At 41.6% G+C, this 14,900-nt stretch overlaps 1 protein-coding gene across 4 annotated transcripts in view; it reads right to left on the bottom strand.

Moving 5' to 3' along the window:
* The window catches only part of MCAM (melanoma cell adhesion molecule), a 140,013-nt gene that overhangs the window by 35,946 nt on the left and 89,167 nt on the right, over nt 1-14,900 (bottom strand). For all 4 annotated transcript variants that reach the window (XM_089678569.1, XM_089678571.1, XM_089678570.1 and 1 more), the window contains exons 7-8: nt 14,173-14,294; nt 10,527-10,674 (exon numbers count right to left, since the gene is read on the bottom strand). In XM_089678569.1, coding sequence (XP_089534695.1) covers nt 10,527-10,674; nt 14,173-14,294 — 270 coding nt within the window. The remainder of the gene's footprint in view (nt 1-10,526; nt 10,675-14,172; nt 14,295-14,900) is intronic.

The raw sequence follows: 14,900 nt of genomic DNA, 5'->3' as shown, positions 1-14,900 counted from the left end.
CCAATAATGTTCAACAGTGCCCCCAACCCCTGCATTGCCCTTAGTCTTCCACATTGCCCCTGCAAAACCACCTGCCTCCCGATGAGATGACCAGCCCCCCTCCAAAGTCCCCATCCCACACAACTGTCCCCTGCTCCCTACAGAAACCCCGTCCCCTACAAGGTCACATAGCCTGCTGCAGAGCCCCCTATTCCCCTCCATTACCTTCTTCCCCCCCACAGTGACACCCAGCCCCACTCTGGGCCTTCCAGAATTTCAATACATAGTTTGTATTTGCATACTTTCATTGTGTGAGTATAACATTTTCTGTTTTTTTTACCTGATGCAGCATGGAATGTTTTGGAAGAATTTACCAGGCCCTGATCTTAATAAGGTTCAGGATACATATTTCAGAATAACTATTGGGGAGATGTGGCCATTTTTCAGTGCTGGGAGCACCAGACATATCAATAACAATGTTAACATATTAAAAATATCCTACCAATTACTAGTTATCCATTTTTAAAGGCCACATGTTTCTAAGGGCTTGATTACAGAACCACTTTTCCATTTTGCTACTGAACAATTAGTTTATAGCTGTAATCCAGTCCATGCTCTCGATTCCAGATGCTTACCAGACGGTAAATGGAGCTGCAGGCTCCATTTACTGCTTTGAGAGAGTTAGTGACCTGCTTTGTGTACAGTTTTTAGGAATACAAACTAGTACAGCCCAGTGCCCCATTAGAGGGCCATCATTTTAGAGAAACAAGGTTATAGTACCCATACCTACCAGCACCACCAACAGTTATTACATTAGCAGTTGGGGGGTGGTACAAACATGCATTTGATCTGTGTTTTTACCTGCCTTATGGCAGCAAGTGGAGGGTGTGCACAAGAATAAAACCCCCTCCCCAGGGGCGGACTGACCATTTGGAAACTCGGACATTGCCCGAGGGCCCGGGATCAGTAGGGGGCCCCATGAGATGCCCCTGGTACCTTTTTCCTAGTTTTTTTGAGTTTGGGCAAGGACACAGGGGCCCCATGATCCCCTATTGCCCGGGGGCTCCATGAGTTGTCAGTCCGCCCCTGCCCCTCCCACAATCAGCAGGCAATACTGCCTGCCGAACACATTTAATTCAAGTGAATGGAGCCGTGCCCCAATCGTTTGTAATGCATGCAGTTACAGCTTGGTGGCGCAAGCTTCTAGGGGTTAAAACAGGCAACATAATGTCTCATCACCACCTGTCAAATGCCCTCTGAATAGTGATCCATAGAGATAACACTAGTGGAAACTAGCCCCAAGGTAGCTGACATTTCAGGGAACTAAATAAGTCATAGAAAAGATAAAAACACTTAAATTTTAAGAGAGCAAATTTTCCAAGGCTAAGGGCTGCTCTCCAAGTATTAGACTGAGAGGGAATGTTTTCATTAAGTCCTGGTTCACAGTGAATGTGGCTTTAAAATCGTACTACTTCACTTGAAGTAGCATGATTTCAAAGCAGCTGGTCAGTGCGATTTCAGGTGGGGCTTGCCTGCCATCTGCGCAACTTCATGCACAGATGTCTATGCAAGTCGCACATTAAATTGTCAAAAATACCACAGGAACCTTTTTTCAAAGTCAGTGCTGCACCACAAAGTTGGAGTCACACTGATTTTTGTTTTTTTGTATAATCTTTCTTTATTAAAGATTTTAAAAACAGAAGATAAAGCAACATCCAGTACGCTTAATTACAGAAGCAAACTAAACAAGCAGGACCCATAATAGGCCCTGCATACGATGATGCAAAAACAAACACAGACCGAGCATATAGTACATTACAAATGTCATGCCACGCACCCCCCATCCACCGTCAGCGCAGCGAGAGCCGGCTCAATACACAGCACCAAGGGCCTTAGTGGCCACGCAGGAGCTACGTCTCTGCATGTGGCCAGCACTTCCCAAGGCAACAGGATGCATGTGCCCATCGCACCATACAACATACCAAACTTAAGGCAGCGTAATTAGTAACAGAAAGTACGTAAGGCACATACATGAAATCTCAGTACACGCATGCAAGGAAAAAGGAAAGCAAAAAGAGTAAGAAAAGGAAAGAAAAAGAAAAAAAAAATATCAAAGGCCTCAGAGGGCCATCTTGAATGAAAACAATAGCAAAGGTCTGAGGGTCCAATGCATGGGGTATAATGGAGAAGGGTTGAAAACCAGTAGTTAAAGCTCCTAAAAAACACTGCATGTGATATCCCATCGGCAAAACTGCCAAGCAAAATGTTGCAGAATTATAACCAACAGGGGGGGAAGTCGCTAAGCCTAAGCGCCAAACCCAAGAGGGAGGTTAGGGATTATAGGCAACCCTTACTAGAAGGAAGGTCTGTCGGGCTCGCCAATTCCATAGAGTAGTATAACCATCTGGACCAAATGTCATGAAATTTCTCAAGGTCGTTCCTAACGGTATAGATCCAATGTTCTGCATCATAGATCCTATCTACTTCCCGTTTTCACTCTGCAACAGTAGGACTCTGCTTTCAGAATCGCGGTATCAAGCTCTTGGCAGCATTCAGAAGATGCGGGGTGACACTTCATTTATATGATTTAATGGAGGAAGCGGTGGCATAAAACAAGTAGTGCAGAGGGGTAAAGTCAGTAGATTGAAGGGTCGTTCTCTGGATCCAAGGGGAAATAGCTCTCCAGAACTGTTGAATCTTGGGGCAGTACCACCAAAGATGTAAAAAAGTGCCCTCCTGAGGGCACTCCCTCCAGCATCTACAGTCAGCCCCAGGGAAAATATTAGCTAACCGAGAGAGTGTCCTGTTCCATCTAGACAGAAACTTATGACTCTTGTGTTTTAGAGCTGATGGATGAGACATGGGTCATCTGAGTAATTTTCTGAAACTGCGGGGGCACAATGTCAAAACCCAGCTACGCCTCCCATTCCCGCATATAGTATGGAGTCGTTTCAGAAAAAGTGGAGAGTAGGCCACGGTACATCTGGGAGAGTAAGTGTCTAGGATCTCCAAGATCCACACACAGTCTCAAAAGAAGTCAGCGTGCCATGTGTCTGCACCTTAGGGAGCAATCTCTGAAAGAAATCATGTAGCTGATGATAATGCCAGAAATCCACAGGAAATTACCCAAAGGATCTTCGTAAGCTGTCTAGGGACAATAAACGACCCGTCGGGGCCAAGGTCTGACATCTGACAATCCCTTCTCTGCCCCACGCATTAAAAAAGGAGGCATCCTCCCCAGGTAGAAACCAAGGGAAGCCCCCCAATGGAGCAAGGGGTGAGGTTGGAGGGGAGAGGCTGCTTGATCTATTAACTTGATCCCAAACAAGGTGTTTAGTATGACCGGGCTTTTCCAACTGGACAACCGCTGGTTCATATGTGGTATCAAAGGGGCCCCAGCCAAGTTCCTACCAGCTATACACTTTTCCAGAGGGACCCAAACTTTTTCCGTTGAGTGATGCGTCCAGTTCAAAATACGAACTAGTGTAGTAGAGAGATATATCTGGAACTCCCAAACCCCCATCCTCCTTGCACCTACTAAGTAGCAAAAACACCAATCAAGGCCTCTTCCCCTGCCAAATTAAGGTCGTGAACAACCAACGTAAATGACTAAAAAATACAGGTGGGAGATGTATCCGGATCGTTGAGAGTAGGTACAAAATTTTCGGCAGAATCGTCATTTTAAGAGTTTTAATTTGACCCATCTATGTGAGAGCCGTGTTGTGCTAAACACCCAGATCCCTCTCCACCCCCTGTAGTAGCACCCCATAGTTTGCCGAATACAATAGTTTAGGGTCCGGAGAGATCTGAGTGCCCAGATAAGTCAACGTGTGGGGCTGCCATATGGATTGAAAACTAGCCCTAAGTAAATGCGTACGTTCTGGAGGGATCGTGACCGGTAAAATCTCAGACTTCCTATAATTAATACTAAAATTCGAAAGAGAACAATATCTGTGAAACTCTGACAGCAATACCGGCAGAGTCGGGAGTGGATGAGTGATGTAAAACAAAATATCATCAGCTTAAGTTGAGAGTTTATGAACCCCAGATCCAATAGACACCCCTTTAATATCGTGATTACCCCGAATTTTCCGCAAAAGTGGTTTTAGTACTAAAGCAAACAGAAGAGGGGACAAAGAGCAGCCCTGTCTGGTAGGAGTCACACCGATTTGAATGGTTCCATGGGGACAAATTAGAGCTGTCAAATCACATGCCAAGTCGCACTGTGAACCAGGGCTAAAGCACACGGAACAGAAGTAGGAATGCTTCAAATTAAATATATGCAAACACACAGTAACATATATTCCCATGGGCAATACGTTTAAAAGGCTAAAAATAAACTTATGCTGCTCACGTCCAAAACTATAATACAGTTGCAAGAAAAAATATGTGAACCCCTTGGGATTACGTGGAGTTTTGCATGAATTGGGCATAAAATGTGCTCTGAACGTCATCTAAGTCACAACAATATAGAAAACCGAATTCAGAGAGTAGTGGTTAATGATTCACGCTCTGAATGATCCAAGGTTACCAGTGATATACCTCATGGTGCAATGTTGGGACCCTTACTTTTTAACATATTTATAAAATTATCTGCTTCCCATCCGCCCTATAGCAGAAGTACTGCTACAGGGCAGTACGGGTGCGCAAAATCACGTGTATATATATGTGATTTTGCATTTCCGGGTAGTTCGCGATCGCGGCTGTCAATCACCGGGTCCCGGAACTGTTTGTAAACAAAACATAAAAATAAAAACACAGGCCATCAAATACCACCGAAAGAAAGCACTATTTGTGGGAAAAAAGGACCTACATTTCATTTGGGTGCAGTGTTGCATGACCACGCAATTGTCACTAAAAGTAATGTAGCGCCGTAATGCAAAAAATGGCCTGGTCAGGAAGAGGGGTAAATCCTCTGGAGGGCAAGTGGTTATACAGGGTATCGGATTAAAACTGCTATTTCTGTGTTTGCAGATAGCACCAAGCTATGCAGTGGAATAAAGGCCTTACAGAATATCTGTCACTATCAGTGAAGCAAGCCATCATTAGGCTGAAAAAACAAAACAAACCCATGAGAGAGATAGCAAAAACATTAGGCGTGGCCAAAACAACTGTTTGGAACATTCTTAAAAAGAAGGAACGCACTGGTGAGCTCAGCAACACCAAAAGACCCGGAAGACCATGGAAAACAACTGTGGTGGATGACCAAAGAATTCTTTCCCTGGTGAAGAAAACACCCTTCGCAACAGTTGGCCAGATCAAGAACACTCTCCAGGAGGTAAGTGTATGTGTGTCAAAGTCAACAATCAAGAGAAGACTTCACCAGAGTGAATACAGAGGGTTCACCACAAGATGTAAACCATTGGTGAGCCTCAAAAACAGAAAGGCCAGATTAGAGTTTGCCAAACGACATCTAAAAAAGCCTTCACAGTTCTGGAACAACATCCTATGGACAGATGAGACCAAGATCAACTTGTACCAGAGTGATGGGAAGAGAAGAGTATGGAGAAGGAATGGAACTGTTCATGATCCTAAGCATACCACCTCATCAGTGAAGCATGGTGGTGGTAGTGTCATGGCGTGGGCATGTATGGCTGTCAATGGAACTGGTTCTCTTGTATTTATTGATGATGTGACTGCTGACAAAAGCAGCAGGATGAATTCTGAAGTGTTTCTGGCAATATTATCTGCTCATATTCAGCCAAATGCTTCACAACTCATTGGACGCCGCTTCACAGTGCAGATGGACAATGACCCAAAGCATACTGCAAAAGCAACCAAAGAGTTTTTTAAGGGAAATAAGTGGAATGTTATGCAATGGCCAAGTCAATCACCTGACCTGAATCCGATTGAGCATGCATTTCACTTGCTGAAGAAAGAACTGAAGGGAAAAGGCCCCATGAACAAGCAGGGACTGAAGACAGTTGCAGTAGAGGCCTGGCAGAGCATCACCAGGGATGAAACCCAGCGTCTGGTGATGTCTATGCGTTCCAGACTTCAGGCTGCAAATGACTGCAAAGGATTTGCAACCAAATATTAAAAAGTGAAAGTTTGATTTATGATTATTATTCTGTCCCATTACTTTTGGTCCCTTAACAAGTGGGAGGCACATATGCAAAATGTTGTAATTCCTACACCGTTCACCTGATTTGGATGTAAATACCCTCAAATTAAAGCTGACAGTCTGCACTTAAAGCACACCTTGTTCGTTTAATTTCAAATCCATTGTGGTGGTGTATAGAGCCAAAAATTTTAGAATTGTGTTGATGTCCCAATATTTATGGACCTGACTGTAGGTGGTCCATATGGTGAACTTGGTGTACAGTTATTTACTTTCAGGTCATTACAGAAGACAAGGGGGCACTCTAAATCTAGAGGAAAGGAGATTTAACTTTCACATGCAGAAGGGCTATTTCACACTAGGAGCTGTGAAAATGTGGAATAAACTCCCTCAACAACTAGTTCTGGCCAGCTCAGTAGATTGTTTGAAAAAAGACCAGGACACATTTCTACTAGCATTTATGGTAACAACACCAGGGGTAGTTGAGCAAGGGGACATATGATTAGCTCCTGGGTGATCAGGAAGGAATTTTACCCCATAGGAGCATGCTTTATTGTTTTTTGCCTTCCTCAGGATCAACCGTGGGTATGCAATTGTGTATATGGAGGTTTTCTATTAGTTTTTTTTTCTATTGGCTGAATTATTGTTTTTTTAACTTGACTAACTATATAGGAGTGACTCATCCCTGCCTTTATTTATTTATTTATTACAGGTACTTATATTGCGCTATCAATTTACGCAGCACTTTACGTACACATATTGCATATTCACATCTGTCCCTGTCCTCAAGGAGCTTACAGTCTAAAGTCCCTAACTCACATTAATACTAGGGCCAGGTTAGAAAGGGGACAGTTATCCTACCAGCATGTCTTTGGAGTACGGAAGGAAACAGAAGCACCCAGAGGAAATCCACACAGGCACAGGGAGGACATACAAACTCCATGCAGGTAGTGTCGTGGTTGAGATTCAAACTGACAACTGTAGGCAAAGGTGCTAACCACTTAGCCACTGTGCTTCCTTTCTTCCTGTCCTTCTCACAACAGTTTCACCAGACAGGAAATTAGGGTAAATCTGCATCAGGGACACAGACAGACATGCAAATCTCATAGTATAAGGATCTTCACCAGCACACCTTGGTATAGTGATAATCTTGCCCTTTATTCACATAAAGTAAGACATCACAAGCCGTTTGGGACCTCGCAGGAAACCTTTTTCAGGGCACTTAGCAGAAGACTCACAGCTTAATAGTACAACAACCAATCAGACATTTATGTACAGACATTCAGTATGTACAAAACTGTGATGTAAGAATGACCTCATAGCCCCTCCCACACTTAAAGTTATCCCTTTTTGTGTGTGTGTTTTTAACCAAGAATATACCTAAATACAGTGCCTTGAAAAAGTATTCATACCCCTTTAAATTTTCCACATTTTGTCATGTTACAACCAAAAACTTAACTGTATTTTATTGGGATTTTATGTGATAGACCAACACAAAGTAGCACATAATTGTGAAGTGGGAGGAGAATGATAAATGGTTTTCACAGTTTTTTTTACAAATAAATATCTGAAAAGTGTGGCGTGCATTTGGCAATACTTGAGTCAATGCTTTGTAGAACCACCTTTCGCTGCAATTACAGATGCAAGTCTTTTTGGGGATGTCTCTACCAGCTTTGTACATCTAGAGAGTGACATTTTTGCCCATTCTTCTTTGCAAAATAGCTCAAGCTCTGTCAGATTGGATGGAGACCGTCTGCGAACAGCAATTTTTAAGTCTTGCCACAGATTCTCAATTGGATTTAGGTCTGGACTTTGGGCCATTCTAACACATAAATATGCTTTGATCTAAACCATTCCATTGTAGCTCTGGCTGTATGTTTAGGATCATTGCCCTGCTGGAAGATGAACCTCCGGCCCAGTCTCAAGTCTTTTGCAGACTCTAACAGGTTTTCTTCTAAGATTAGAAACTTCAAAGTGATTCAGTAGCGCAAAATAACACATACATTAATCTTAAAATAAAACTCTTAATGTGAAAAAGTCCAGAAAAAGTCTTTAATAGACTCACAAAATAAAACTCTTATTGTGAAAAAGTCCAGAAAAAGTCTTTAATAGACTCACAAAATAAAACTATTATTGTGAAAAAGTCCACAAAAAGTCTTTAATAAGCCCACAAAGTCTTCCAATTCTCCAACACAAATCACCACGTGTGCAAAATATAGTGTTCCCCCCTTCAGGCGTGCACTCACCAGACCGCCATGCCCCCCATTCTCATGGTTGGCTGAGTAGCTTAAAGATGTATATCCTAAAATAAGAGGATCACCTCCCACTCAATGACACTCACCGTCTCCAATATACCAAGATCTCACTCACAGATGATATTCCATGGGTTAGTTGGTAATAGGTGTAAAGGCACTAAAGATGATGTACAGCCACCCTCCTTCCTCCTCTGGTAGCTTGGTCGTGCCTGAGTCTCGAAGTCCTCCACAAACAACACTCACAAATCTCTTCTGATGACTCTTCAAAAGTTCCTTGTATATTGTTTTCTCAGCTCCGCAGATCCAGCTTTCTGTTCCCAGGTCAGAACCTAACACAGGTGTCCTTTTATGACACAGAGAATAGCTGCGATTCAGAGGATCGCAGCTATTCTATGGTCATTCACAGTTTATACCACTGAGGAGAACATGTTCAGCCCTTCACTGGAGATCTGTGTTCTCCCTCCAGATTCTCCAGCCCAGAGCTGGAGAATCAGAGGGACCGCAAACTAAGCAGCGATAATTTACCTCTGTTTAGTAAACTGATCTTTTACTGTAATCTCGTGAGATTATAGTAAAATCAGCCGTTTTCCAGCATTTGTAGACTGTTCTCCCTTCGTTTGGAGAACTGATCTACACTGCTTCATAAATGGCATTCACAGGAGAACTGTGTTCTCCGAGAATGCCGGAGAACTGAGCAGTGATCTATTACTGCTGGTTCATAAACAGACACCACAGTCTGAGCTCAGATCTTAGTTAGCACACCTGTGGTTGATGAGCCAGCCCAGGAAAACCCAGTCTAGACATGAAGGATCTGAATATTATTCCCATATCTTGTTTGGCACGTATTTTTTAGCGCAGTGTTTTGTTTCTTTTGTTCTAAGATTGCCCTCTTTTTGGCTCCATTCATCTTCCCATCAACTCTAACCAGCTTCCCTGTTGAACAAAAGCATCACCACAACATGATGCTGTCACCACCATGTTTCACGGTGGGGATGGTGTGTTCAGGGTGATGTTTACATAGCATTTTGCTTTTAGGCCAAGCAGTTCAATTTACACACAGGTGGACTCTATTTACTCATTAGATGACGTCTGAAGGCAGTTGGTTCCACTAGATGTTAGTTAGGGGTATCGGAGTGAAGGGGGCTGAATACTAATGCATGCCACACTTTTCAGATATTTATTTGTAAACATTCTGAAAACCATTTATCATTTTCCTTCCACTTCACATTTATGTGCCACTTTGTGTTGGTCTATCACAAAAAATTCCAATAAAATACATTTATGTTTTTGGTTGTAACATTACAAGATGTGGAAAATTTCAAGGAGTATGAATACTTTTTTAAGCCACTGTAAGTGCTTTGTCAATGAACTCCCAAAATGTCAGCATGTGATGTCTGTTACTTTATGCAAATAAAGATCAAGAGTATCACTATACCAAGGTGTGCTGGGGAAGATCCTTTTTTTATGATGATTGCATGCAAGAGCCATCCACCAATTCACTACAACACACTACACGAAGTGTGGGTGCACCTGCAAGGAATAGGATGGACACAATACAGCTTCTCTGTAGACATACTTTACAAACTCCCAGGTTCTAGCCTTCATTTACTATATTTAAAAAAAAAGCATTTTTGATTTAATTCTGCATTGCTGTTGGAAAGTTTCCTTCCCTTACTGTCCAATAAAACTTTGCCAGCAGGAGCAGTAAAAACCAGACCGGGGTTCTAGCCCTTTTTTTTAACTTTATCCAAAATTAAGAACAACAACATACCAGTATTTAACATAGTGCAGCACAGTGGCTAAATTATTAGCAATTCTGCCTGGCAGCAAGGGCGTATTCACCACAAGGCAAACACAGCGTTTGCCTAGGGTGGCATTTTTCAGGGGGCAAGTGGAAGAAGGGACAGAAGAAGGGATACATGTGACATGGGGATGAGGATCCGTGAGAAGCTGTGGGCCGCTTTACTGTGTATGCATAGCCCGACTCTCATTCCTTGAATGTCCGGAGTTTGAAGGTAATTGTTTCTCTCGCCAGGTGGGGGAGATGGTGGCAGGTGTATGAGGGGCAGTGGAAGGCTCTCTGGGCTGGGGGGTTGGTTTGTTTTTGTCTCTTTCCACAGGGTGGAAAAACAATTTTCCAAACATTAAAACTACACCAACATGCGGACTAACTAAAATGCACAGCTACACTTTTTAAAAAAAGAACCTATATGTCAAATAATTCAACTTACAGTAGACATAGAGTGTGGTCTCTTCTTCCAATTCTACCACATCGAGACTCTCCACATCGAGTGATGTGCAGACATAAACCCCAGAATCTTCACGTGAAACTTTCCAAGAATATGGTGAATCTTCTTCCAAAATGGTATCATTATGTTTCTGGGAACACATAAGAGTGTTTAGACAGTCAAAGGTGTCAAAAAGTATACAGTGTGGGGTTGATTGAACTGGAGAGTGCAAAATCTCACACAGTTTCCATTTTTTTGTCAAAGATTAATTGAACAAGCTGAAGTTAGAAGCTGATTGGATATCCACAGCTGCACCAAATTTTGCACACTCCAGTTTTAGTACATCAACCTCTATGCATAGAAAGTCTGAAAGGAGTTTTCCATTACTTTTTCAGCATGTTTAGGGTTCATGCACACTGGCTTAAAAAAAAAACAAGTGCTCTTGGCAAAAAAAAGGAGCATTTAGCCCTTTTTTTTCTGCCAGAAAAGCACTCTCAAAAATGCAAAACAAATGTGATTTTTCTTTAGTAGCATTTAGAAGTGTTTAGGAGCATTTAGGAGCATTCAGAATTTTTTCTGCTGAGAAAACACTCCCAAAAACTCAACAAAAACACTTTTTTCCTGCTTCAAATGCTAAAGCTTGAAAAACACTTGTAGCATAAAATAGTGTGCATGGACACATAGGATAACACTATTACTTTCTAGGAGTAGAAAACAAAATGCTCATAATAGCTTCTAGGAGCTTAAAAAAAACACTAGTGTGCATGGAGCCTAGACGCCAAGCTTTAAATATGCCTAATGCTGTAATCGACCTAATGTGCATGGGCACATAGGATAACATTAGGCAAAACACTAAACCCCTCTAGGAGCTGTGTTTTTTAAGCCAGTGTGCATGGACCCTTATAAGTGTTTTTTTAGGTTTTGTAAAATTTAAAAATGGATACCATGTAAAAACAATAGAAAATATTGCAGTTCTGACAATATTTTGTATACACAACATTCACATTTCCAAATGTTTGTGCAGTATAGAAGAAATAAAGGAAATAGCGTAAAAATAATCACTATTCCACCTTTATATTTAAAGCTTTGACTCTGGTCAACCTATAAAGGGTGAAATGGGACAAGATGTTGCTTCTACTATATATGTGGCCTGGTTGGCAGTAGTCCAGCATGGAGACGGAGACGGTCAAGATGCAAGTGCGCCGATTAAGTTTAAAGTGTAACTAAAGGCACAACTTATTTTCTTCTAGTTTTGGATAGAGTGGAGAGGAATTGGAATACCGGTCAGTTTTGTTTGCTATCTGTGCCCGCGTTAGGGAGATTCACCCTATTTGTCAAGTTTACCATTATCAGCAAAAGTTAAATAAAAAGAAAATCACATGAGAACACTAATAGAGGGGAAATCTTCCAATGGGGACACTAGGGATTTCCTTTTACATCTTGGTTTGGCTATAGGACAGGAGGTGAAGGAAAATCTCCCCAATGGGACACAGATGGCAAAAAAAAAACTGACAGGGTTATTACAATCCCCCCTTACCCTATCTAAAATAAATTTTAAAAATTGCCTTTCGTTACACTTTAGTTACACAGGCGTTAGTAAACTGCAGAAAAAAAAGTTCCCTGCAAGGTAATGTCATAATGTGCTAGTATGCATTGCATACTAGCAAATTATGTAAGACTTACCTTAAAACGAAGCCCTCCAGCGACACGTTGTCACCACTGCAGAGGCATCCATCTTCCCCTGGACTTCCTTTCCTTTTCATTAGCTCAGGATTTGACAGGCTGGGCCACGATGACGTCACTCCTGCACATGCACACAGGAGTCCAGGGTCGTGGCACAGTACTCTGAAGGAACAGTACAGGTATGCCGTTCCTTCAGAGTGCATGCGTTGGCTCTAAAGAAGAGAGAATATCTCCTAAAGGTGCACCATTATTCATTTTACCTACAGATAAGCTTTATTATAAGCATACCTGTAGGTAAAAGTTAAAAATAAGAGTTTACTACCACTTTATGACTAGCTGACCAGCACCCTGAATGAGCCTTGTTACACATGTTATTATTTTTTAACCACTGTATCCTGGTCCAGTGTGCGGTATAATCTGGCTGAAACCTCTAGATTGTCTACATACTTCCTAGTTATGGAGTGGGTCTATGAAGAATGAAAAAGCCAAAAATGGCTGCTTAAACCCAAAAGCTCCTTTTTCACCACTCCTTTTCCTTTACAGTGGCTTTTCAGAATAAAAAATGCAATCATAGAGGATGATTAAGTGTAGTAGAACACTTTTGTTAGTTAAATAGTACATTTTATAGAGACCTATGCATCAAAAGTAAGAGGTATTTGGTTCCAAAAGAGGGACAGTCTTTTCAAATGAGGGAGATTTGGGAGCTATAGGGTTGATTTACCACAACTGGAGAGCGCAAAATCTGTTGCAGCTGTGCATGGGAGCCAATCAGCTTCTAACTTCAGCTTGTTCAATTAAGCTTTGATGATACAACATGGAAGGTTTGGTTTCTATGTAGAGCTAAACCAGATTTTGCCTTCTTCAGTTTTAGTAAATCAACCCATATGTGTTAAATCTGGAGTGTTAGATTCAATGTATAAACGTAATAAGGGTGGCAAGGGATGGCAGTATTTGGGGATGGTTAATCTTTAATTTTTATTACACTTAAAAAATAAATGTTATGAAAATATGGCCTTCCTTACAAGCAAATAAAGCTCAAAATTCCACTCTAGGAAATTTTTCTAATAAACAGTGATTCCCAAAGTAAGAATGTTAAACATAAAGGGACCCTTCACACGTGTGCATTTCAGTTACCCTGTGTTACCAAAGTGTGCACTTTTATGTGTTGTGCTTTGCGGTGCCATTCTTTATGAATGTTAGTAGCCAACACACAACACAGCACACCACAATACATATATTGCGTGTTATGGTACACTGCATTGCTAAGAAGGGTTGTGCTTATTTTTTTGTTCATTGAGGTGTGTTGGAGGTGTTCCTCATGAATAGTCTGTCTTAACACAATGCATATAAATGTATCACAGGGGACCACAGTAGTCTGAATGGGCCAAAAGGGTCAGCTCACCCCAATCTGAGATTTCAGTCGGTAAATGTTGAAAAGTTAAGCTGCCTCACAATTTCTTTGTGAACCCTGTATGCAAGCTAGCTGCACTTGAGGTCTGCACAACTGCAGTGGACATTAGGAAAGGTTCCTGCCTTCCCTTACCCTCCTGGATGGATTTTTATGGTATTGTAAATATAATGCAACAGACAGTGTTGGAACAATCAAAACGTGGACAGGATAACTTGCTGTGACCAGAACAGAATCAGGAACTGCATTAAGGATTTCTGACTGTTGAACTATCCATGATCTACTTCCAGGTTCTATCTATAACAAAGTATCCGTTTTGCATGGGCTGAACCTTTAAGAGGTTTACTGCACCAGTAGTACCACTTCTACTGTGACAAAAACTCTACAGAGATACTTGAAGTTGACCAATAACTTTGAAAAATGTTTCTGACCATTTGCACTGCACACTGTACTTTTTTTCTTTTATTCCACAACTGCGCGATATAACTAACACTTGCACAAAGAAACAAAACTCTGTTTTCATCAGCCCATATTTCAGAAATAATAAATGCTTTTTACCTTTTTCAGTGTATATGAAGGTTGTGGATTTCCATTACCCTCACAGTTTAGGTCCACAATATCTCCCTCCTTTATCATTTCAGATGGGCTTCTAAAGTATACTTTTATTGAGGTAGTAGGGTCTGTAAAGCAGGAAACCAGTATTGGATGTTAGATTCTAATAGAAATGATGCATAACATTTATTTGTAACCTAGGATACAATGCAATATACATATATATATATCATACTTCAGTGAGGGTGAGTTACACTTCAACTTGAAGTTTGACAGAAATTGAAAGTTCTAATTAGAATGACCACATCAAGCAGGCACCACTATCTTGCTGTAGTATATGAGACACAAGGATGCAATGTCCACTAAAATCAAAGCATTCTTACTTGTAATCCAAGTGCAATACAATTTCCATCACATTTCAGCTTAACAGTCATACCACTGCCATTCCTGCTACTGCTAAATGTGACAGTTTCAGCTCCCGCTGGATTCTTAATAACCATTGACTTATCCCTGCCCTGCTCTTTCAGCTGTCAGCCAGGATTCTCAGCTGACAGGTGAATGTAAACAAGCGAGCAGGGACAGTGTTTAAAAAAAATCAGTGTGGGGCCTGGCAGACCAAGAAAGGGTGGGGTGGGGGGGAATAAACCAGCACATACCAAGGCACATGCCCTTAACATGGGAGAGCAGGGACCCCCCCCTAACAAAGCATCCTGTCCCTATGTTGATGAGCACAA

Source organism: Staurois parvus, unplaced genomic scaffold, assembly GCF_062004578.1.
Source record: "Staurois parvus isolate SC_StPar_1 unplaced genomic scaffold, SC_StPar_1.0 ptg000207l, whole genome shotgun sequence".
Classification (NCBI taxonomy): Eukaryota; Metazoa; Chordata; class Amphibia; order Anura; family Ranidae; genus Staurois; species Staurois parvus.
Note: the sequence above shows the minus strand (reverse complement) of the source record. Positions and strands in the feature narration are given on the sequence as shown.